The sequence below is a fragment of the Hesperophylax consimilis genome, chromosome 30 (genome assembly GCF_061612785.1).
Source record: "Hesperophylax consimilis isolate HC1 chromosome 30, BYU_Hcon_1.0, whole genome shotgun sequence".
Classification (NCBI taxonomy): domain Eukaryota; kingdom Metazoa; phylum Arthropoda; class Insecta; order Trichoptera; family Limnephilidae; genus Hesperophylax; species Hesperophylax consimilis.
Window position 1 is genome coordinate 5,430,094 of NC_142865.1, and position 27,569 is coordinate 5,457,662.

At 35.5% G+C, this 27,569-nt stretch overlaps 1 protein-coding gene across 2 annotated transcripts in view; it reads right to left on the bottom strand.

Moving 5' to 3' along the window:
• Positions 1–27,569, bottom strand: part of LOC149409561 (ribosomal protein S6 kinase alpha-5-like) — a 157,292-nt gene that overhangs the window by 28,118 nt on the left and 101,605 nt on the right. For both annotated transcript variants that reach the window (XM_089649684.1, XM_089649683.1), the window contains 3 exons: positions 4,711–4,883; positions 3,723–3,804; positions 730–892 (listed from right to left, as the gene is read on the bottom strand). In XM_089649684.1, coding sequence (XP_089505810.1) covers positions 730–892; positions 3,723–3,804; positions 4,711–4,883 — 418 coding nt within the window. The remainder of the gene's footprint in view (positions 1–729; positions 893–3,722; positions 3,805–4,710; positions 4,884–27,569) is intronic.

A 27,569-nucleotide genomic window follows, 5' to 3' on the forward strand; every position in this document is an offset into this window, starting at 1 on the left:
TGGAGATTCGCAAAGAGCGCAAGGCTGATGTAAACGTAATGAGTAAGATTAAGAAAGGGACGCTTAGATGTTTTGGGCATGTAGACCGAATGAGCGAAGAAAGGAGTGTAAGTAGAATATATGACGCAAATGAGAATGGTAGCAGAAGTCTTGGACGGTGGACGCCCGAGAAAGACATGGCACTGTCAAGTGAATCAGATACTTGAGTTGTTTGGCAATCTGACCTCTAAAAAATATAAACCTTCTGTTGGCACTGTATATGCAGCACGCCATGTTTTTACAACGCCCATCAGGGCGTTTAAATTAATTAATAAATAAATAAAAATAAATCATTTTTTCTTAAATTGCGATCGGAACCTTTGGTTTCATAATAAATTTAATTCTTCTGTGGTAACTTCTAGATTTTAGTATAAAGCATGGTGTTTTCTCATTCTAACACTGTTTAGATCAAATTTCTCAGCAGAACAGCAAAGGAGACAATGATATTAATGAGACCATAATATGAGCTGTTCCTAAAAGCAAACAAATTAGCCTGACGGGTTAAAGTCACTTGGCGAAAAAATCTCAAAGGACCCCAAGGGGTTAGATTTTTTGTAATATTTTTTTAAATTATAAAAATTGAATTGATTGATAGGACGCAGTCAGTTGAGTTGAGTTGACTGTGGCATCCTCAATTGGGGTGTGTTGCGAGGCTGTGGAAGAATAAGAGATAGAGGATGATGGAAGTACCTTTGAAGAGCCTCTCGTGATTGGCGGGCGCCGCAGCGGGGGAGTCCTCCGGCTCCAGCTTGGTGAACTCCTCGCTGAAGTTGGAGGTGTCCAGCTCGCCGGTGATGCGCGGCTTGAAGGGGGCGGGGATTTCCTTACGGGCCAGGGCGTCCCAATCCAGGTTCTACACAACAAACCAAATATAATGTTAAACTTATTAAGTTCTGTGAAGAAGTGAGACAAGTTGACCACCACTTCAAGATGGTTCGGGTTGGGGTAAGGCCACCCTATTCAGTTCAGTTTTCAAGTGTGTCTCTCTTCGATGGGGACACCCTCCCCAATAAAGACTTCATCGAAAATAAAATTGGAGTAAGTATATAAGAACGGCTCAAGTATCGGGACTCCACAGAAGCCCCAGTAAATCTGACTTCCCCTGTAGAAATATCAGGAAAGTCGAACAGTTGAATTTGGGAGCCACCTCTGGGCTGGAGCCCCAAAATACCTGCTAAACCTATTTGATTCTGTGCATAGGAGGACGGTCTGTCTGACTAACAATTCTTTACCAAACAACCGATAGCCGTGTCTCTAATACAGGCGGAATGTAGAGATTCTGAGTCTGTTCTACGGCTATTATATACGGCGATCCCAGGTGCACCGTTGCACGTACACGAAACTCGACAGACAAGAGCGAAACACCCATTCACAGTTGATATAGACATCGTAGAAAACGGGTCGTTTCTTTGACTCGTTTATGTATGCGTGTTGTTCGTGACGTTGCCTCTTGAAGACCCGCATTAATAAATCTCTTCCTACAGCCCCTACTTTAACCTGCCTCACAATGTTGCCCAACCGGGTGGAGACATAGTTGTTAGGTGTCACTAAAAAAAACTAATTAAAGTGTTTCCTAAATTAACTTAAATAAAATCTAATAATCTCTCTCATACAAGATTTCAATCGTACATTCATTGCAAATACAAACTGATAAAAAATAAATCTACTTGTTGTTTGAAGCACAGTTCATATAAACAAAATGAAATATGTAACAAAACCTGATAAAATCATTACATTACCAACAACAGGTTATCAAGTACTCATAATATCACAACATGTATTGTCATATCTGAGTACAAAATTAGTCACCTGTGCTCTTATTAATGCAAGTACATTTCACAATAATTTCTCAACATATTTAAATAAAGCCCGAGAAAATTATGACAATATACAGGGTTATCCAATAAGAGGTGTTATTTTGAATAGCCCGCTATTTCGGTAGATGTTACTTTTGAAGCTGTCATTTTTTGACATTTGACAAGTAGAAACTACGCCATTGATAAAAATGGTACGATACACGCTTCAACAACGCATTGAAATTATTAAAATTCACTTGAGTGAATCAAATGCAAATCATCTTGAGTGATGAGGCCCTTTTCCACTTCGGTGGCTTCGTCAACAAGCAAAATTGTCGCATCTGGGGCTCGGAAAACCCAAGAGTTATTGTTGAAAAGCCTCTCTATCCTCAACGTGTGACTGTTTGGTGCGGTTTATGGTCCGGCGGAGTCATTAGACTTTACTTTTTCGAAAGTGAGGCTGGAGCAACAGTTACGGTGAATGGATTGCGCTATCGAGAGATGATTAATGTTTTTTTATGGCCGGAATTGGATGGTATTGATCTGGACAACGTTTACTTTCAACAAGACGGCGCTACGTACCACACAAGCAACGAAACCATTGATCTTTTACGATTGAATATCAAAATAACACCTCTTATTGGAAAACCCTGTATACATATATATATATATATATTTTTTTTTTCTATTTTTCTGGCCCTCACCGCTGTGTGTGTTGCTCACAAGTGTGTGTTCTAATAATAATAATAATAATAATAATAATAATGTGATTTTTTAAATATTTATGTTGAGGGATCAGTAGGATTTATAGGCCCTGTTAGAAGTTCTACCGAGTCGAACCCTCTGATATGAAAATATCTGGAGACGGTGAATTTTTTTTCCCATTTGATCTCTGGTGAGTTGACGTGTTGTTGTTCTTGTATTGTTTTGTATTTATTTTACTTATATAATGCACTTACATAGTGTTGATTGACTAGCTGATCATTTGTGGAAAAGTGAGTGGAAGGGTTTAGTTTTTCCTATGGGGAAGATTTAACCCGGACAACAAAATTGGAAGCATAAAAATAATAACATGGCATTTAAATAGCGCAGTTTAGTGTCATTTCACTTCAAGTGCGCTTTACTATAGCAAAACTTAAAAACTGTAATTTAGTATTAGTGGTCATGTTCTTAAAATTTTGAAAAATTATGACAGAAATTCGCAATGTGCTTTTTCACAGATAAAATAAATACATATGCAAATGACGAAACGACAAGCTAATATAATATTAAGACACATTATTTTCTTGCCAAGCGAATAAAATATGTTTTAGTATGTTAGGACCATTTATAAATACATGTATGAATGAATGGATATTTGGTGGAAATTAGCCCGCTTTCCGAAGTCCGATGAAGCTGAAACTCGGCAGATAGAATTGCTGTCAATGACAATGCACTCTGTCCAATTTTGGTGGCAAACCCCTCATACACACGCATTTTTTTGAAATTGGAAGACAATCAATATACTAAATAAATGCTGGGGGTTATCCTTAGAAGATAGACATATATCATAGGGAACTTTTCTGTGGACCTTTTTAAGATATACAATTCCGTAGTACATCATTTTGATGTATCTCATAAGGTTTAGCCAGCGTTAGCAATGTAGTGCCCAAAAATATTTTGTTTATGACTTGATTACAAAACATAGACTTTTCTCTACTTTATATAAATATAATATGCATGTATTATATACATAAACCTTCCGGAAGAAATTCTCTAAATGACAGTGAAAACCCTATCAAAATCCGTTGCATAGTTTAGAAGAACTAAGCGCACAAACAGATAAGGATAGCGACTTTATTTTATAATATTTAGAGATAAACACAATATCTGGTATGAAACAATTACCTCAAAGAATGGATGTCTCTTTAATTCATTGGCATCATCTACTCCGCCTCCCAATCGCTTTCTCGGATCTTTCACCAATAACCTGAAAAAAAACAGTAAACATTCATTTAATAATCATGCTATACATTCAGTTCGCCAAGTTCAGAAATTGAATAAAATGGAACTAAACTTCTCATTACTACGGCAACACCGAGTAACATCGATTTTAGAACAAATCAAAGCAGATTCAAATGCGAGATGAAAAGTGAGGTTATTTTGATATTGCACAGGAAAAATGACAAAATTAAATTATTCTTAACATTTTCATTGATATTATCAGTGATCTCTAATGCAGCAGACGCAAAGTAGGTATGCTGAGTCTGTTATGAAGGTATTTACCTTTATTTTTTCACATTAACTCCACACAGGAAGCCGTGTGGAAAATTATTTCCCTCAAGGATTATGTCGTCTATGGGGAAGCTGTGTGGAGGGTCTTTTTAAGGAAAGGAATGAGAGGAAGTTCTGTCCAACCCTCCCACTGTTCTATATATATATATAAACCTTCCGGAAGAAATTCTATACATGAAAGTGAAAACCCTATCAAAATCCGTTGCTTAGTTTAGAAGAACTAAGCGCACAGACAGATGCGGATAGCAAATTTGTTTAATAGAGAAGTTTTTAACAAATTAATACCAACATACTTTATATTGTAGACAAACTACATTACAGTAAAGACTTTGACACAGTTCAAGACAGAAAAAAGATTGAACAAATCAAAAACCTAGAATTTTGTACTGTATAAAGGATCCCAAATGTAAAGCTTAGTTCGCAGTGAAATTATGTATGTGTAAATTAAAATATATAAATGTATGTTCATATTAGACCACATGAAGTGGACCTATTTTAAGTTCAATAAATAAAATAAATTCTATCCCTTCCTACGGTCCCTTTCTGAAGCCTGTGTTATAATGTGTAGATAGGTACATTATCGTAGGGGCAGCATCCTCACCTGTTGATAAAGTCAGCCACTCTTGGCTCCAGGCTGTCAGAGTTGGGCAGGATCCCTCGGAGGATGCGGCGACTGATGTCCTGCTGCGTGTTGTTGATGCCGTCCACCGTGAAGGGGGAGCCGCCGGTCAGCAGCTCGTAGGTCAGGACTCCCACGGACCACCAGTCCACGGCCTGGAACAGAGAAGATTGAATATTAATAAAACATGTGCGCAAAATCTTTCCATCACTAGAAAGTGGATCATACAGGAAAAGTTCAAGATGGATCGTGAACTACTCGAATACCTTATAGAAGGATTGTTGCTGGAAATGGTGTTAGTAACCAGATCGCAATAGCCAATATTTCCCAACCTTTCCTTCCCTCTCTCGTTCTCCTCCCTCATACCTTCAGCTTTACAAAATACCCCAATTGTGGATGCCAAAGTCTCCCTTGCTCCGGACGACTGGGAGCATTTTTTTTACACACATTCCACGCAGGAGGCCCTGAGGAAAATAATTGTACTATGAAGATTGCAATCCGTATATTAATAAAGAGGAATCTAAGGGATCGCCAGTATTTTGGGACTTGAGGTGGCCGCCAAATTCAACAGTTGGCGCGCACTTGTGATTTGTATAGGGCCAGCAGGTGTGTACTATCTGCAGTATCTGAGAGGGCTCTGTAAAATACGCCCAACTTCTGAGCGGCGAACTTGACTCTGGCTTCGATGGAGCTGACGTGCCTGAACTGGTCACTTCAAGCTACACCAAGCTGCATCAGAAGATTGCATCCGTTGAAGGAGACTAGAGTGTCATCTCAATCAGACATGATTGGGTCCTTGAAACATTAAATTCGACTGGAGAAGAATTGACTGGGGACTGAAGAAGATTGACTTCCAGAGCCATTGACGCCAAATTCTTGGATCTTGGGTTTACTAGCAAAATTATGAATTTTGCTGCACTTTGTAATACTAAGACAACTACAAACAGGGCTGGCCCTGTGCAGGCGTAATTGGAGCAGTCCACTTGCCAAGGCACTAATATTACCTAACACCGAATACAGCACCATTTTGGTTTTTACGAGGGCCAGGTACCGGCCCTGACTATGGTAACTGGGCAACTCAGGACAGTAGCAATTCAACACACTCTTGAAAAGTGATAAACAGATTAAATAGGTTACGTTAGATTAGGTTTTCATCACTATTAGTGACTTTATATCACTTTTCAAAAGTATGTTGAATTACCACTATCCTGAGTTGCCGTGGAACTCCTGACTACATAGCTGCAAGCTTGAGCGACATTGTGAGGTTAGGTTAAGGAAGGGGCTAAAATAAAGAGATAGATGCAGATAACTCGTTCCACATGCGGAAAATTTAACTTACCAACAGAAAATCTAGAAAGTCGAGAACTCTACATCAATATTGAAGATCGCCCTGATGATAACTAACCTCCGATAGGAGGACACCAGACGAAGAAACAGATACTAAAATGGTTTTATCTAATTTTTTATGTGAATTCAGCACAAGAGTCTCAAATGTTTTTGTATATTTTGAGGCTGATGTGATGTGATGTGGGAAATGGAGAAGGGAGAGATGAAGGCTAGGAAGCACCACGTGACTAGTCAGATCTGTTTACCAAACACGACTAAAGCCATTTCAAGCAAGAGATGGGGGAAATAAAGGCTGGGAAGCACCCATGTGACTTTTCAGATCTGGTTACCAAACACGGTTAAAGCCATTTCAAGCGAACTTTTCGATTCCGAAAGGTGGTCTTCCATCAAAGCGATACTGAGAGTATTTAGCACGAAAATTATAAAAAATACCGCTTTAAAATCAGATTCTCTAATCAAAACGAATCAGAGAGAAATTATCAAGATTTTTGGCTGTTTCTTGTACCTTTTTTTGACGTAGAAAATGTTTTTTCTAATTGAAAATCAAAACACAGTAAATCTAGTATTGCCTGTAAACTCGAGATTAGCGACAGATTCGAGGCTTGCACGTGGGATGACGGCGTTGCACTAACTGACTGCGCGAAAGACGGGAAATGACCGTGTGCGCATTGCGTCAAGTTTTTTTTTTCGACTAGTAACACAACCCTTTTATAAACAATCGATTTAAAACAAAGAATTGAATGAGTCGTAATACCACTAAGGTGAGAGGATGCTCTCTTTATTCTAGTATCGCACAGTTTTTGCTTAAGGCGAAGCTTAATGCTAAATCACTATTTTGATTAATCTTTATAAAGAATTGGTGTACATTATGAATACCAAAAACAATGCTTTAGATAAATTGAAGGATTTCCTATCGTTTCGCTTGAGTAGAATACAAATAAAAAAATAAGTAACTCAATAAAAAATATAAATGTAAACTAAAAAAAAAAAAATCAATAGAAATCTATGAACAAGTAAAGGAAACAACTTTAAAAAATACAGTATTATAGCTAAGATTATCTGTGACAGTTTCACTTGATTAACTTTTTTGCTTTCTTATAAAAATATTTACAAAATATAAAAAAACAGTTTTGTGCTTGAAATCGAACGTTTCTAGACACCGTTTGTCAAGCGATTTGAATGCCTATTACCTACATTATAAGGTATTATTACATATTTGTTTGTTACATATTTTTGGCTTGTAGCTTCCTCTTAAGATTCCGACTTTATTCCGGCAGGCGAGGCGACACGAGGAACTGCGAGGCTAGTATAATAATGTATAAGAGTATCGATTCTCCAATCTAGGCCGCCCGCAATCGCCGTCGAAAGTTCATACATTGGTCGAAAGTCTTATTCTCGAGTCTCGTCAACGGTACATACTTACGGTTCCATGATATTTCATCAAAATGACAATTAAACACACCTTTAAAAAGTGACATAGTCATTAAAACTAGGTTAAATAGTTACCTATTAATTAACCTAGTTTTTGTTTCATCACTTTTCGCGACTTTATACCATTTTTTGTAGGTGTGTTGAGCTGTCATTTTGTTGAGATCACCTTTAAAAGGTGATATAGTCATTAAAAGTGATGAAACAAAACTAGGTTAAATAGTTACCTATTAATTAACCTAGTTTTTGTTTCATCACTTTTCGCGACTTTATACCATTTCTTGTAGGTGTGTTGAGCTGTCATTTTGTTGAGATCACCTTTAAAAGGTGATATAGTCATTAAAAGTGATGAAACAAAACTAGGTTAAATAGTTACCTAATAGTTATTAAATAACCTCGTTTTTGTTTCATCACTTTTCGTGACTTACGGTTCCATGATATTTCATCAAAATGACAATTAAACACACCTTTAAAAAGTGATATAGAGTAATAAAAAGTGATAACAAACTAGGTTAAATAGTTCCCTATTGAATAACCTAGTTTTTGTTTCATCACTTTTCGTGACTTTATATCATTTTTTGTAGGTGTGTTGAACTTTCATTTTGATGAGATACCCGGTCACCCATACTAACATACGCCAAACGTCAAAAGTAATTTTTTCCCCCAATTTTTACATGAATTACATACACTATTATACAAAACAATACGAATAATGGGAATCCACTAAGGCGCAGCCTGTGCGTGGTTAATATATGTAAGTTATTATATTATTGTACCTAGAAATAAATAAACTATGGGCATATAAAACAAAAACAAGATTACAATTTGTCTAAGCGGTAAAAAGTGTTTACAATAGTGTATAGTGAAGTTATAAGTGTTTAGTGTAATATTTGGTGAATATTTTATGAGAAACATAAATTGATACAAATTAAATAAAAAAAAGTTTCAACTGCTGAATCGAAAAGCCATAATTTTAACTCTTTTAAATATTGAGAAAGTTTAGTAATCACTTGAATATTTTTCGGTAAAAGATTGAAAGTACGAGGTCCAATGAAACTGCAGTGTGTTTGCATCTGTTTTGTGTTCGTTTGGGGAGTATAAAATACATTATTATTTCTAATGTTGATTCTGTTTTCCTTTATTTCGAATTTATTTTTAAAGATGTATTTCATAGTTTGCAAAATAAATAGTTTACGGAGACAGAATAGTTTAGATTCTTTGTATAACTCATCTGTTGAAAATGTTCACAGCGAGTGGTTCGAACCACCGTTGTTCGAATGGAATGACTTCGTCGAGAATCGAGGCCCTGGGTATCGATTCTCCAATACAGGCTCGCAGTCGCCGTCGGAAGTACATTCATTGGTCGACATCTTATAGGAACATACTTACATACGCCAAACGTCGAAAGTCGTTCCATTCGAACGAAGAGTGGGTCGTACCACTCGTTGTTCGAGTGGAGTGACTTCGTCGAGAATCGAGGCCTTGGACATTTTCGCCAAAGTTTTTACCGTTTTTATGCTTTCTATTGTGTTACCTTTATATTTTACTAATAGTTTCCCCGCCAACACCAGATTACTAGAAGTCGGGATAATAATAATAATATTGGACAATTTGTATAGCGCCGCTTTTGAGAGATATCACCTCAGGAGCGCTTTGAAGTATTACAAAAAGTATAAATATTACAAAAATAAAGTGAAATTAAGTTAAGTAAAATGAAGTACAGGAACAGGTGACACAAAGATAGAAGATGGGGACTCTGCAGCAAGAATCCTAGGTGGTGAAGAAACTGGACCAGCTGCTGCAGCGAGAGAGTCCACCAACAGTGCCAGTACGAGGTTCGTCATCCATCCAGGTATGTGTCTGCTGCTAATAAAGAGCGCTGACACAATATCCTCACATGGATAACAGACCTTGGTAGCACCGCTGTGATGTTCGACGAAGATAGAAGGTGGATACTCTGCAGCAAGAATACTAGGTGGTGAAGAAACTGGACCAGCTACTGCAGCGAGAGAGACTACCGCGTCCACCAACAGTGCCAGCACGAGGTTAGGGATGTTTCAATTCTTTTTTACACTAAACCCACTTTGGAGATACTGTGTAAAGGGTATTTTCAAGGAAACGAAGGACTGGAAGTTCTGGAAAGGAAAACGGTATGAGGGTTGATAAAAATCTAGGGGTCAGTGCATACAAGACTGACAGACGTACGAATCCATTCCTCCCGCAGCGATTCAAGACGAGCTGGAGAGGTCAAAGGGTCTGCCCAAACCAGCTTTTCCCGATCTAACTTATTTAAGTTGGCAGGCGAATCCGCTGCCAAGACTTGAACCCGGGCACCCCTGTTAAGTCACCAAACGTAGCGAATCACTCGGGGTGACCAATATCGGTAATGGGTAATTTATCTTAACAAACGGACTGCAATCTTTAGAGCACAGGAGTCAGGTAGGTATGCTGTCCTTGTTCTATCGGCATTACAATGGAAGATGCTCTGAGGAACTAGCGTCATTGATCCCTTCGGCACCGGTGCGTAGTCGGGATACACGCCAAACGCGCGCCCAACATTTGTACACGGTTGACATTTGTCACATGAGAACGGGTCGCTTCTACGATTCGTTCTTAAGTTCAACAGCTCGGCTGTGGAACGAACTGCCGGCCACTGTGTTTCCTCCCTCCTACAACATGGGACTCTTCAAGACCCATGTTCACTCCTTCCTCTCCACAAAAATACCCTCCACACAGCATCCCCAAAGATGACATAGGCCCTGAGGGAAATTATTTTCTTCAGGGCCTCCGGTGTGGAGTTAATATAAAAAAAAAAATAAAAATAAAATGGGCAGAGGTGTTGGTTATCCAATGAGTGGTTGAACGCGTATCCATGACATATTCCTTATACTTCCCCCGGACATCCCCGACTTACACCATTCACTTACGCTTCATATTATATTCACCTAACACCTATTCTAACAATCACCATTCTGTAACATGTTAATAATACATTTATGATTATGTATATTTACCGGTTTGATTATTGTTCATTCAAAATCTTCACTTTCACTGTCAGTAGGTCGACTGCATAGCGAGCCACGAGTGCGAACGAGACAGATATAGGTAATACAGTAAACTGTATCACACCGATACTTCGTCAGCCTGTCGCATAACGGTATAATTTATTTAAATTTAGAACACCGGCTAGCAGAAGTAGGTCTTCAGGTAAAAAAAAAAAACAAAACAATATAGCTAATGGTTTTTTTTTTGTATTGGGCATACCATAGTCCAACTTGCTCCGAGATGTTGGGAGATCTTGTGCGGTATTAACGTTAAAAAATCACGGGATATTGCCAAAAAATAATAATCCTGTGAAAAGGTTTGCCCCGTATGACATAAACGCATTTCTCTGAAATTTTATGATGTTAACTAACTAACTAACCATCACGCCGTTTCTCCGCAGGGGTAGGCAGAGAGGACGGACCGTTAAACACCTCGATCTTGGCACACACTTCTTGCCTCATTCACATTCATACATCGTCTCATACATACTCTTATATTATCCTGACTCTTGACATGTCTTCCTCGGGCGTCACCCACTTCTGTTACCATTCGCATTTGCATCATATATCCTGCTTCCACTCCTTTCTTTGCTCATTCGCTCTACATAGGTAGGTGATAGGTAGGTACGCTCTACATAGGTTATGACGGCCGGCGTGGTCTAGTGGTATACGCTTTTGACTACAGATCCGAAGGTCGCGGGTTCGAACCCGGCGTGCGCAAATAAATTTTATTTGATTAATTTGTGTTATTTCACAATTAATTAATTTAAAATAATATATAGTATATTTGCGGCACGTTCCAGAGTGGAAGATACTCTCAGTATCGCCCTGGTGTAAGACCACCATTCAGAATTGAAACGTTGCTTGAAATGGCTTTAGCCGTGTTTGGTGACCAGATCTGAATAGCCAGGTACTTCCCCACCTTCCTCTTCCCCATCTCCCTTCCCTCCCCAATACCCTCAGCCTCACAACATATCCCAATTGGGGATGCCATAGTCTCACTGGCTCCAGACGGGAGCAGTTGGGACTCTTGTGCGGTAATACTGTAAAAAAAAAAAAAAACATGCCCAAACAATCTAAGCGTCCCTTTCAGAATCTTACTCATTGCGCTTACATCGGATCTTTTCTCATACGATCAAACATGGTTTTACCACACATACGCCTCAGGGATCTCATTTCAACAGCATTCAATCTACTTTCATCCTTTCTCTGCCAATTCCATGCCTTACTGCTATACATCAGGGTAGGTACCAGCACTCCATTATGAACTGCTAACATCGCTTATTTGGACATTTTTTTGCTAGCGCCAACTGCGTCCAGTCCTCCATTAATGGAGTTACCTGCAATTACCCTTCTTTCAATATCAGAGCTGATGTTGCAGCAGTTAAAATACGCAATAAATGTCGGTCCTAACCGATCGGCATTTGGAGCAGTTGTTAGCGAGATTGACTCCAGTCTCTGGAGAGGAAGGTTCAATCCTCAGTCAAACCAAATTATCAACAATTCAACAATTTTCGAAAAATGCAAAAAACACCACATTGTCAGCAGTGATTCAAAAGTTGCTATAGGAAACCTAGACATATTGTCTCTATAGAATGATGTAATAATGGTATTACCATTATTACAAACAGCTGTTGAACGTTACCCCATTTTGCTATAACCTTGAAACAAAAACTTTTCAATTCAAAGTGTAATTATTTTTCAAAATACCGCATTACCAAAACCTTTTGAGACAATTAAAATATAAACGATTAAAACAAACGAAATAAAATTTTCTTTCACGCGAACAAGAAATTTATTCTATTTGATTAAGCTGTAAAAATGTATCCGTCATACCGTGACCTAAAAGCAACAAACGACAAAACCACAAAAACCAAACAAACTTAAAATTCGATGAACTAACCTCAAAAATTCTAATATAAAACGCTGAAACAATCGAGAATTTTCTATAAAGTCACCGTGTAATTCTACCCAAGGTAAGGGTTGAAATTACAAAAATATCTTGCAATAATAACTTCGCGTTCTCCGATACAGATTTGTTGCGGATTTCGCGTAGGGCACGTGGAATACTTGATAATGCGACGTTGTGATTCGGCCCAAGGTAAAATGTACGCGAGAATCGCACGACCCAGTGACCTACATACTAAAAAATATATTATCTTCTGCTGAGCGCATTGCTAACTAACGTAATATCTCTACGCCACTGAACACAATAATCCATAGAAGTGTAATCGATTTCACAGTCGTTCTAGACTATCAAAAAAAAAAAAAAATGGGTTGTCATGTTGTCACTATAATTTTGGGGTTTTATGCCGTGTTTGGCTTTCTCCTTCTTTAGCCAACGTTTCGGACAGCATTACAATGTCCATCATCAGGGCAGATGTGTAGTTAAGGGTGACCGGGTATCTCATCAAAATGAAAGTTCAACACACCTACAAAAAGTGATAAAAAGTCATGAAACAAAAACTATTCTTTCATCACTTTTAATGACTCTATATCACGTTTTAAAGGTGTGTTTAATTGTAATTTTGATGAAATATCATGGAACCGACATTAAGAAGTAAAAACACAAATAAATAAAAATATTGCAATTTCCAAGAACTATCGAAACACAGACTGACCGAAACTATCCCGACCCGATTCGTCCCGCCCCGATCCATCCCGACCCATCCCGACCCATCCCGACCCATCCCGACCCATCCCGACCCATCCCGACCCATCCCGACCCGTCCCGACCCTGGATTATTTCTAAGAATTTATTAAGTATTTTCGTTTAAGGCGATGCACTACGTAGTAATGCAAAATCATTTTTTTTTGGTTTGAAAATTTGGTCGCCTAGAAATGTTTCAGATGCTTTAATTAAATACTGTGAGTAGAATACATCTTGGCCTTTGAAATAACCGAGTATTTTTTAGATATTTTTTTTTATAAACCCAGAAAAAAATAATGTATAAGGCCTATGAAAACTGCTTTAAAGTTAAAAATCTCCTACTTACGAACCCATTTTCGGTTATGATTTTATTGTATAATGTGGAAAATTAAGTTATTTATAAAATGATCTAAAAAAAAAAAAATATTTATGCCTGAACATCCACAAAATGTTATTTTCTTGCATAAATCAAAACAGGCGGATGGTGTTAAGCGGGAATTTAAACCTTATCGCCATCTACGTAAGGTTTGTTATTGATAGCGGCTCATTTAAAAATATTACACGACATAGTGCATCGCCACGAAAAATATCGATTTTCATTACGCTTTCTTGGGAGGGTTGTATACTTTATAATATGGGAGTTGTTTTTATTTGAATGGGTTAATTCAAAAAAATATAATGCAAAAAAAATGACGTCATAATATTCACGGTTCCAATTTTTTAACGGAGTTATATCCCCCCTAGCTCCTGCCGACGACTGAATTGACTGAGAATAAAAAAGACAGCAATATTTAAAAAGAGTACGTCCCGCGGACGTAGATTATCTTTCTAGGGTTAAAATTTTATCATTAAAGAGGATTATTATTGATATAATCAACGAATCTCAAACGAAAGATATGAAACAGAAAAAGATTCAGTAGCATCTAGGAATTAAACCCAGGAACTCTTGCTCTGACCACTGGACTAACTGTATCATACGTTTACTGAAAGCAAGCAACCAACATTTTCTTTGGTTGCTATCTTTGTGAATTATTCTTTTACTAATTCATTTATTCTAGTATTAAAAAATAATTTTAATTGCCAATGAGGAAAATCCCATCGAATTTACAAATAAGATATAATTTTATCACATTTCCTCGAAGATATTACTATCACAATAACAAGGATAAAAACAGCAATTAACGACGTATAAATAAGAATTTCAAGTATTAAAACAGTGTTGCCCGAGTGCTTGATGAGATACCAGTCCCAGCGAGAGATCGTACGTGACGTCATCGTTCTAGTATCTTCTGTCTTTTTTTGTTTTCATTCAAGACGGTTTAGAAGAAAGAGGACGTTCGTACGTACGAGCTCTAGCTGGGACTAGAAAAAAACAAAAAATAACCTCTAATACTGCACTTGACTAACTAACTAACAATCACGCCGTTTCCCGCAGGGGTAGGCAGAGAGGACGGACCGCCAAACAACTCGCTCTTGGCACACACTCCTTGCCTCATACATACTCTTCTATTATTCTGACTCTTGACATGTCTTCCTCGGGCGTCCCCGACTTCTGCCACCATTCGCATTTGCGTCATATATTCTCCTTACACTCCTTTCTTCGCTCATTACATTACATGCCCGCGTCCCTTTCCTAATCTTACTCGTTACACATACATCAGCCTTGCATTCTTTGCGGATCTCCACATTTCTTACACGATCATACATGGTATTACCAGACATACACCTCTGGGATCTCATTTCAACAACAGCATTCAATCTACTTAGATCCTTACTCTGCCAATTCCATGCTTCACTGCTATACATCAGGGTAGGTACCAGCACTCCATTGTGGACTGCTAGCTTCGCTTCTCTGGGCATTTTTTTGCTAGCGCCAACTGCATTCAGTCCTCCATAAAGTCCTAGTCTTTGTCCACACTTAACTTTTTTATTCAAGATTCTAAACTCTAAATTCGACTGTTGCGAACTTCTGCAACTCATAAACATAGAATACCTATAATAACAACACGACAAAATACACTATTCCACTGCAACACACATAAGCGCAATTACATTGCGAACTCCCCAATACAACGGTTTCACACTATGGGAAACCAATACTTAGGTGATGTCGATATATTTAATATTAACTTTGCGTTTTTTGTGGATCACGTAAAAGACTTATTTCAACACTATTCCTAAAAGAAAGTTATATTTTTGTAAACCAGTCAAATCGCTGTATTTTTTAATTTATATTCTTGTTATTTTTAATTTTGTTTCTTGCATATATTATTTTTTAATGTAATTTTATTAATTATTGTTTCAAAACTGTCATTAAAATTGTACCACCTACATGTAAAAGCCCTCTGGGCGTTAAATAAATAAATTAATGGAGTTACCTGCATTACCCTTCTTTCAATATCTCTGTCAGCCTACCTATCTCTCATAAATTCTGAAATCCTACAATAACTATCATCTAACTATAGAAATACAAAAGTAAATGTTAGTTTTTCTCAAAATCTCTACTTTCCGAAAGTTTTTCACGGATTGCTTTGAAATTTTGAAAAAAAGTTGCAAACGAATACGCGTGTGTTTCAACATACTATAGATGTCACCTGTGACAGGTAAATACATGTTTTTTTCTAAACAACGCCCTCTGTTGGACGGTGAACAGATAAGTTATCAAAATGACAATTCAACACGCCTATAAAAAGTGTTATAAAGTTATGAAAAGAGATATGGGTAACTATTAAACCTATTTTTTTGTTTCATCACTTAATGACTTTCAATCACATTTTAAAGGTGTGTTGAATTGTCACTTTAAGAAGTTGTCATGGAAATCTGTTGGACAAAAAAAAACTCAACACATAAACACGCTACAAGGTTCGCAGAAAACTTATTAATCCCAAAAGCAAACAAAACTATATTTCAAAAAGGATCACACTACATTGCCATTAAAGTATATAACAACCTTCCACGTAGCATCAAACAAATAACCGACATACTTAAATTTAAATCATCACTACAAACATTTATTTTAAACAAATGTCACTACACCTGCGCCCTTGAGGTGATTTTTCACAAAAACGGCGCTTTACAAATTATCCAATTATTATTATTATTATTATTATTATTACACCTTAAATGAATACCTTACATAAATTAAATACCTCTGTTTTTTATTTATTATTTACATACATTTGTTAACATGTAATTGTTGGGTTAGCTGGAAGAAATAGGATGTAACCTATAAGCTATACCCTTTGTACTCTGTATTTTTGTGCAATAAATGTTTTTTTTTTTTAATTTTGAATTTTGACATATATATTATTTTAAAAAAACAGCTCCATCTGTTGGATGTAAAAGCAATTCGCGCTATTGTTTCTTTTCGGGTACAGATAGTATATTATAAAAATGCACAAATTTCGCAAATGGGGGGACCTTCGTAACGTCATACAGCTGTGAACAAATGTTGACCTAATTAAATGAAATATTTTAGAACCATGTCTAGATAAAGACTTATAAAGTTTCGCCATTAAAACGGCCAAAGTCGCAGGGAAAGTGTGTCAACTTAAAAGCAACAGTTTTATGGATTATTCATGTCGCTTTTCAATATTCGACAAAAAATTCCAGAGCGGTAGACACTCTCAGTATCGCCATGGTAAAAAAAACAACCTTTCAGAATCGAAACATTGTTTCTTGAAATGTCTTGGTTATTGACCACATCCTTCTTTTACGTTAAGGCGATGCACTACATCGTGTTATATTTTAAATCGAGCCGCTATCAATAACACCCCTTACGTAGATAGCGATGAGGTTTAAATTCCCGCTTAACACCATCCGCCTGTTTTGATTTATGCAAGAAAAACACATGGCCAAAAAGTGCCTTTTATTTTATTTTGTGGATGTTCAGACATAAATATTTAATTTTTTTTCAATCATTTTTTAAATAACTTAATTTGCCACATTATACAATAAAATCATAACCGAAAATGGGTTCGTAAGTAGGAGATTTTGAACTTTAGAACAGTTTTCATAGTCCTAATACATTATTTTTTTCTGGGCTTATAAAAAGACTTATCTAAAAAATATTCGATTATTTCAAAGGTCAAGATGTATTCTACTCGCAGTATTTAATTAAAGCATCTTAAACATTTCTAGGCGACCAAATTTTCAAACCAAAAACACATGATTTTGCATTATTACGTATGGCGTCGCCTTAATGGGCAAATCATCTTGAGTGATGAGGCCCATTTCCACCTCGGTGACTTCGTCGACAAGCAAAATTGTCGCATCTGGGGCTCGGAAAACCCAAGAGTTATTGTTGAAAAGCCTCTCTATCCTCAACGTGTGACTGTTTGGTGCGGTTTATGGTCCGGCGGAGTTTTTCGAAAATGAGGCTGGAGCAACAGTTACGGTGAATGGATTGCGCTATCGAGAGATGATTAATAATTTTTTTATGCCGGAATTGGATGGTATTGATCTGGACAACGTTTACTTTCAACAAGACGGCGCTACGTGCCACACAAGCAACGAAACCATTGATCTTTTACGATTGAATATCAAAATAACACCTCTTATTGGAAAACCTTGTATATTGATTATTGAACTCCTTTGTACAACAGAACTCACAGTACACTTGTATTGTACCTGCTTAAATAGTTCATACTCAGTTGATTATGTTATGTACCGTACACTTATTATCGTACTCCTGCACAACTTACATACAACAATAAGACATGTAAAATATTTCATGGCTGAATAAATAAATAAATAAACATACCCCAATTGGGGATGCCATAGTCCCACTGGCTTAGGGCAGTTGGCACTTTTGTGCGGAAGGTAATAAAAAAAAATTAAATGGTTTTACCGAAGTGATTGTGGTATACACTGTATAAGCTGTGCCAATTTCAAGCTGGTAACAGATTTCAAAGATCTATTCAATATATCCAAGGAAGACATGGCACGAACGAATGAATCAAACAATATGTACTTGAGTCGGAATAACAGAAGAGTATTATTTATTTTTTCATGTTCTCCATAAAACGGTTATACACCAATATATCATGGAGAAGATTACAAATTAAAAAGTTTACAGAGGCAGTTTTACTATTTTGTGACATGTGTTAAAAGATAGTTACTGAATTGTCTGTAGGTGACATTGAAAATGTCGATGGCTAATGCAGAATCGTTAAGCAGTTGAGTCGCTCTGTTTATTGGCGCGTTCTGATAGGCAGAAGTCCTCGCTTTCGGAGCATATAAGAGTGCATGGGATCTCCCTCGAGTATAATTGTCAGGGACATAAAAGTTAACCTCTTTCAACATAGGCGGATTGTGTATTGTACCAGAGATTAACTTAAAAAAGTGTTTGCCTAAAAATATTTTTCTGACGGGCTTCTAATGTATTGAAATCGTGCATTCCTGTTAAGAACAAGGATGGATACAGGAATGGATAGTATGTATATTCCCTCATATACAGGTAACGCATAAACCTTTTTTGTACTTTTTCTATTTCTAAGATATGGTTTTGTTCAGAAGGGGCCCAAATATTGGAGCTGTATTCCAGGATGCTGCGGACAAGTGCTTCATATGTTCTCCGTATTGCAATTCCGTATTGCATTACGAAGAACAAATCCAAGCATTTTGTTGGCGCGGGAGACAATGTCAGATATGTGGGAATATATGAATGAATAATAGATATAATAATAGTATGTATGAATGTGAATGAAGCAAGGAGTGTGTGCCATGACAGAGTTGTGTGGCGTTCTAAAACGGATTATAGAATATTCTTATAAAAGACATTTGCATTAAATCAAATAAATACGCAAATCAAAAACTTTGCATCTTGACTCGTAAACCGTCATCTGAAACAAGATGTAAGGTCGCGGTCACGTCACGATCTAATGCCACGCGTCATCACGCGGCCGTCGGTTGCGTCACGACCCGTCACCACGCGTCATCACGCGTCACGCGACGGCACGACACGGCTGTGGCGTCACAGGTGTTCGAGGAATACCTCCTCTGAACAATAACCTGAGAATAATAGGTTGAACTTTCAAAGAATCATTATTTTACATTTTGTTTACAATTTTAATGCTAGAATTAAATAAATATTGTTATGTCAAATGTAGAAAACTTACTAGCGCAGACCCGTGAAAAATCACGAGATATTCTGAGTTCACAAATCAGTATTTACAATTTTTCAAATAAATAAAAATATTAAGGCGAAGCTTAATGCTAAATAACTATTTTGATTAATCTTTATAACGAATTGGTGTACATTATGCATACCAAAAAAAACTTTAGAAAAATTGAAGGTTTTCCTATCGTTTCGCTCAAGTAGAATACAAATTAAAAAATCAATTACTCAATAAAAAATATATGTTTAAACTACTAAAAAAAAATTTTTTTCAATAGAAAATGTATGAACGCGTAAAGGAAAGAACTTTTTAAAAATACAGTATTATAGCTAAGATTATCTGTGACAGTTTCACTTGATTAACTATTTTGCTTTCTTATAAAATTATTTACAAAATAATTAAAAACCAGTTTTGTGCTTGAAATCGAACGTTTCTAGACTCCGTTTGTCAAGCGATTTTAATGCCTATTACTCGCTAATAACGTTGCTCCAGCCTCATTCTCGAAAAAGTAAAGTCCAATGACTCCGCCGGACCATAAACCGCACCAAACATTCACACGTTGAGGATAGAGAGGCTTTTCAACAATAACTCTTGGGTTTTCCGAGACCCAGATGCGACAATTTTGCTTGTTGACGAAGCCACCGAGGTGGAAATGGGCCTCATCACTCAAGATGATTTGCATTTGATTCACTCAAGTGAATTTTAATAATTTCAATGCGTTGTTGAAGCGTGTATCGTTCCATTTTTATTAATGGCGTAGTTTCTACTTGTCAAATGTCAAAAAAAACAGCTTCAAAAGTAACATCTATCGAAATAGCGGGCTATTCAAAATAACACCTCTTATTGGAAAACCCTGTATATATTTTCTATATATATATATATATAGAAAAGTCTAGCAACGCCGGCTAAACATCAGCTACTATGTTATAAATCGGAAGTAATTCGGGGACTTAACTTAACTTAACCGCTAAACTAATAAATAAAAACAAATTTAAAAAGGTTAAACAAAGAATGGCGCAAACGGAATCTGGGTTATGAAGTTGTTCCGGTAGGTATTACAGCGTGGAAATACCACGATAATTTCTCAGGTGAGTCTGTTAGTACATTACAGGTACAACAAACGTTAGTTGTTACCTGTTCTGAGGTAACGAGCCCTGTAGTCTGTAGTACATACTGTACTGCATTAAAAATAGCTGTATATCGCGGAGTTCCTTCGAATTAATTATGTATCACGTTCAAGTTAACGGGATTAAAGATGGACTAGATTTAAGACGTGAAAAAACAACGGAAAATTTTGTTACAACGGCAGAAAGTGGATATTATTTTACGTAAATACTACGATTGTCTCAACTATTTGCTACACCCTCCAGAAAGTGGATATTATTTTACGTAAATACTACGATTGTCTCAACTATTTGCTACACCCTCCAGAAAGTGGATATTATTTTACGTAAATACTACGATTGACTCAGCTATTTGCTACACCCTCCAGAAAGTGGATATTATTTTACGTAAATACTACGATTGGCCAACTATTTGCTACACACTCAGACTCCTTCGACTAATTTCTTCAGTTTTGGGAACAAACTTCTATTACCTGAAGAGTTCAAAGATCACCTCACATGGTCTCACAGAAATCGTCTCCCTTACTCTCATGGTGAGAAATATTCATTTATTTTATATATACAGGGTGTATCGGCACGTAACCGACAAACTTTAACCAGCTATTCCTTAGCACATTTGGAGTAAAAAATGTTATGGGCACTTTGCTGTGCGGTAGCATTTTTTTTTTCAATTAAAAACAAAAAAATTAAAAATTTCCACACTACATCACTGTCATTGGCATTGCTTTTCGTGTTCAACAGCTGTTATAAGCAAATATGTCGAAAAGCGTCTTCGCTCTTTCGCACACACTAAATAATAATAGTTAAAAATGAGACGAATGGTGCCGTGCCATTTCGTTGTGATTGTAAAAGTGCGCCAATAATGTACGTACGTACCTATATTGGCGCGCTTTTACAATCACAACGAAATGGCATGCCACCATTCGTTTCATTTTTAAATATTATTATTTAGTGTGTATGAAAGAGCGAGGACGCTTTTTGACACACTTGCTAATAACAGCTGTTGAACACGAGAAACAATGACAGTGACAGAGTGTGAATTTATTTTTTGTTTTTAATTGAAAAAAATGTTACCGGACAGCCCATAACATTTTTAACTCCAAATGTGCTAAGGAATAGCTGGTTAAAGTTTGTCGGGTACTTGCCGATACACCCTGTATATAAATTACGAACAACACAATACAAAATGAATCTTTGTCTGTCCAACTGGGAAGGATTCCCGTTTCAGGACAGCCAAATTGTGTATTTAGTACATAATATTCTTACAATGGAATGGCGATGCTGTCAAAACAAATTTTTAGAACATTGTTGATTGCATTCGAAGTGACGATGTTTTCTTTATCCTTGAAAGAATCGCAAAGATGTAATTTATTACCAGGGTCAATTTGGATAACATTAGTAATTGCATTCAGAACAGATGAATGGTTTCTTTCGGGACATCACAAGTCTGAGATTCTTTAAGGTTTTTCTATCGTTTCGCTTGAGTAGAATACAAATTAAAAAATAAATTACTCAATAAAAAATGTAAATGTAAACTACTAAAAAAAACATTTTTTCAATAGAAATGTATGAACGCGTAAAGGAAACAAATTGTAAAAAATACAGTATTATAGCTAAAATTATCTGTGACAGTTTCACTTGATTAACTTTTTTGCTTTCTTATAAAATTATTAACAAAATAAATAAATAAAAAGTTTTGTGCTTGAAGTCGAACGTTTCTAGACTCCGTTCGTCAAGCGATTTGAATGCCTATTACCTACAATATAAGGTATACCAAGAATATACACATTTTTGGCTTGTAGCTTCCTCTTAAGAAGGTCAACATAACAGTCCATGGTATATTATATTCATCTCCTAAAGGATAACCCGAGCAATTTCGGGTACACGTCTGCTAGTACCATTTTTTTAAGACAAACATTTGCAGGTTAGTAATAATGGCAAACATCCATCGCCTCCTCAAATACGCACTATCTATTTAAGGCTCCGTATTAAACGTTCAAAAAGAAGAAGAAGATTTGAAGGGGAGATATTATGTAAATACGAATGTTAGAGGGAAGGCACTAATATTTAAAAAAAAAAAGATTATAATTAATAGGCGTAAGCGAAAATATTTAATGTCTTGTACAAAGTAGCATTTAAAGAAACACTGCGATTTTTGTCATACCTACAAATAGGAAGAATTTTTGAAATTTGTGTAATCGTAAAAGTATTTGCATCTCATTTATCGCGGGCTACTCGCAACTAGTGCGAGCGGGACGGCAGCAATCCAACAAGTGAAATTATTCATTGTTACAGAAGAATGTGTAGGTAATCCATTCGGCTCTCTCTCTCTCGCGTAATGCCCGGTCAACGAGAGTGAAAGAGGTGACTATATAATTATCACGCCGGCCGTAGAAGCGTTTGACACAATTTTATCTCTTTGTAGGTCATGGTTACTAGTACATAGTACGGTTTTAATTTTGTATTATAATTCAAAGCTGGAAGATCAAAGTGAATTAGAAAAACTAAGGGTATGCAGAGAAAATGTGACGCCAGAACCTTCTTATAAATTATACAAACTTTACTACCCGGTTTCGTACGAGATTTATAATTTAAAAAAAAGGGATAGACGTTTGAACTGTCAGTTAAACTAACATTTCAGAGATCCACAACGACGTTTTTATTGTAACTTGTAGTTTGTACCCGACTTCGCCCGAGATTAGAATTTTAATAAAAAGTAATCAAAAACTACACAGGTATTTTTGTTAAATCAATGCTTCGAAGCTCCATACTTCAACGGATATTTCAAAACGCCATGATATGAACACGTGTTACGCCGTCCTATAATAAAACATTCACTTTTAAGAGCAAGCTACAAGCCAAAAATGTGTATATTCTTGGTATGCCTTATATTGTAGGTAACAGGCATTAAAATCGCTTGACAAACGGAGTCTAGAAACGTTCGATTTCAAGCAAAAAAAATAATTTTATAAGAAAGCAAAAAAGTTAATCAAGTGAAACTGTCACAGATAATCTTAGCTATAATACTGTATTTTTTAAAGTTGTTTCCTTTACGCGTACATATATTTATATTGAAAAAATATTTTTTTTAGTAGTTTACATTCATATTTTTTACTGAGTATTTTTTAATTTCAATTGTATTATACTCAAGTGAAACGATAGGAAAACCTTTAATTTATCTAAAACATATATTTTTGTATTCATAATGTACACCAATTCGTTATAAAGATTGATCAAAATAGTAATTTGGCATTAAGCTTCGCCTTAACGTACAAATCTCTAAATTGTGTATAACAAAATCGTTATCCGCGTCTGTCCGTTTGTGCGCTTAGTTCTTCTAAACTATGCAACAGATTTTGATAGGGTTTTCACTATCATTTAGGGAATTTCTTCCGTAAGGTTTATATATATAAAACATGTATATTATATTTATAGAAAGTTATTATTTATTTCTTATAATAATATCCTCCGCATCATGTATTAAAAGTGCAAAAAAAACGAACAGGGCGTTAACCGATAAATCTCTGATAAAACAGGAAAGATAAAAATGACTTATCGCGTTTAAAAACAATTTTAGATGTATTCCCTTTTCGAGTTATTTTATCTTCGTTTTTTTTTTCAAATACAATAAACGAGCTGACTTCTTCCCGCCGTTGTTCGACTTTTCTAGTAAAAACAAAATGTAAGAAAAAAAAACAGAACGAAATTTATTATTAATGGAATAACATAATTTTTATATGTGTTTATTCAGTTTTTTTTTGTACATTATTTTCTCTTACTTAGATCTTACGAAACTGATCAATCAGTTTAATTGTAAGAAATCTCTCACTTTTTCTATTTATTAGCTTATAATAATATATTTAATTTCAACTTGATATCTTGATCCACAATATTAATTATTTTTATGAAGTTGTACCTCAAATATTTAATATTTAATCATTGAGAGAATATCAACGACTCTCAAACTTAAGGCGATGCCATACGTAGTAATTCAAAATCATGTGTTTTTTTGGTCGCCTAGAAATGTTTCAGGTGCTTTAATTAAATACTGCGAGTAGAATACATCTTGACCTTTGAAATAATCGAGTATTTTTTAGTTAAGTCTAAATAATGTGAAGGCCTATGAAAACTGCTTTAAAGTTCACAATCTCCTACTTAAGAAACCATTTTCGGTTATGATTTTATTGTATAATGTGGCAAATTAAGTTATTTATAAAATGATCGGAAAACATTTAAATATTTGTGCCTGAACATCCACAAAAAAAATAAAAGGCACTTTTTGGCCATGTTTTTTTCTTGCATAAATCAAACAGGCGGATGGTGTTAAGCGGGAATTTAAACCATATCGCCATCTACGTAAGGGTTGTTATTGATAGCGGCTCAATTTAAAATATTACACGACGTAGTGCATCGCCTTAATACTATAAATTTTCAAATCGAACCTAGGTTAACCCATCCAACGTTTGAGGGTCATATATGACCGGGCGTCCATATTTTACAAAACTAATTTTATCTTTTTTTCTATAATGCGGAAATATATAATTTTTTTGACGTTAAAAAGAGAACAAATAATTCTTTCTAGTTTGCCTCAAATATTTATACTGAAATCCATTAATAAAATCCTAAAATTTGACAAAATGAAACAATAATTCATATTTCGCGCCGCTTTTGTAACAATTGCTTTAACTTTCAAAATTATTTCTTATTTTTACTATCCGAAAGAGATAAAAGTGAAGGTACAGTTTTCTTACAAAGTCCCCAAACAAAACCAACGTGTTTTCTAAATGTCGAGTTCTCTTAATTTTTTTATGATTGTAGTAAATAATTAAAAAGTAAAAATGTGGTAAGCGTTTTAGTCAAAATTTTTCACGTTTGATGTTAAAATTTTATTATTTAGAAATAGTAATGTTTATTTTAAATGCATACACCGGAAAGATAATTTTATCTAGTTTCAAAAACAGTATTTGTTTTTATGGAAAATTAAAAAATAAGATGTATATAGCGCCATTTGAAATACACAAAAAACATTGCAAAGTGAACGAATGTGATGAAAGTACTGTAGGGTTAAAGTCGGTAGCTCTCAGTCGAAACAATTTAAAAAATGTTATTTAGGGCGGCTTGCACCATAAGTTAAATTTGATTTAAATATAATTTTAAACACATTATTTGATTTAAGTCGACTTGGCGTCTTGCACCACAAAATTTAAGTCGTTAAATGCGTTTAAAGAACTGTCAAAGTTAAATACCCAAAATGGGCTGTTTAACCGAGTTAAACGCGTTTAGCCCGACTCATAAAGCAGTACTGTCAAAAATTGTTTAGGTTATCCCTTAGATTTTTGATTGTGGTTAAAATCTATATCATTTTAATTTGTATTCACAATGAACATTTGGGATTTGTATTCTGACGATGATGAAGAAATTATAGAGTTTATAAGTAGACCGTTTATAGTCAGAGAAGTAAACACAAGAACAAATTTATTTGAAACACTCAGTGCCAAGAAGTTTCAAAGAAGATTTCGTCTCTGTAAAAAAACGACATCATAGTGCAAGAAATTAAACCTCAGTTAAAATTCAACACCAATAAAAACATCAGCGAGGTGCTCGTAACTTGAAGCTAACACTCCTTATCGAGGAGTACTTTGCAAGGTTGTAAACTTCTAATCATACCTACAGCATTCTTATAATACTTTAAAACAATATAATATGTAAAAGAAATAAAAAACAAAATTACTCGGATAATTGTTTTATTTTTAATTCCAACAACAGAAGCTCTTTTTGTCTTATTTCATCATTATGTCTATTTGCTTTAACTTTTTCTTCAAAATAAATGAACACACTATTAAACCACACACACAATCACAAAATATTTTGACACTTCAAGTAAAATGAAACATCGTAGCTGTTTTATTTACGCGTTAATAGCGGTAACCACGCGGTAACTGTTTTACCGACGCGTTAAACACGTTTAACTAAAATTGCCACCGAACTGCGTGGTGCAGGACGCAACTAAACGCATTTAAGTTAAATGTATTTAGGGTCTTAAATACGTTTAGTTAAATACAATTTAAGATAAAATTTGCGATAGTTGGTGCAAGTCGCCCTTAGTTATTGTTTTGTGTTTAAGTTGTAGAACTCCATAACTATTTTTTTTAAAATTTAATATATATCAAATTTAATAATATAATTTTTAAGTTCTGCAAGTACTTTTTAGTTTTTGTTATTGTTACAGCTGTTTCGGCTTTCAAGGCCATTTTCAAACTGTGGTTATAACCACGTTTAGACGACTTATTTATATGATTCTATTTAACCCCGTCCCGATTTAAAATGATTTAATACCGGTTAAACCGATTTACTGATAAAATATTTATGACAATAGATTTCATATTCTGTGGGGTATTTTGAAGTCTGTTTTCCCCACATTAATGTTATCTTAATTGTTTAATAACAATGTGGCTCCTATTAATTTATTTAAATGTGTTATATTGCTTAGGTTTTGTGAACATACTTAGAAGCGGGGAATAAATAATTTTCCTTACTTTATTAATTAATGTAATATTAGGGTCATTGGTTCTTTTATTGATTTTTAATTGTTGGAGTAAATTTAACCTAAGGCCCTTTCTTTCTATAGGTAAGGGTTTAAGTTCATTGTTGTCAAGCGGGACGTGATTATTCACTAAGAGATGTTCTGCAAATTTTGAAAAAGTGCTTTTATTATTACAACATATTATATGTTCTTTGAATCTAGTTGAGAAAGCCCTTCCCGTCTGTCCGATATAAGTAGTGTTGCAGTCGTCGTGGTCACATTTTAATTCATATATGCCACTATTATTAAGTTTAGGATTTCTATTTTAGAGTTTTTAAGATATGTTCTTATGTTATTATTGGTTTTGAAAGCTATATTTAGACCGCATTTTTGAAATTTATTTTGCTACTTTTATGGATATTGGACCGATGAATTCGAGACATGCACATTAAATAGTAAAAAATCAGCGGTCAGGGCACTTAGAGCACCCGGCAAGGAAGAGGTCATTTGGTGAATTGTTCAAATTCTATACTTTTTGACATTGAATGATGCAGTTTGGATAGATAATATTCAAAACCTAAATTTATATACCAGAGGAAGTCGCCA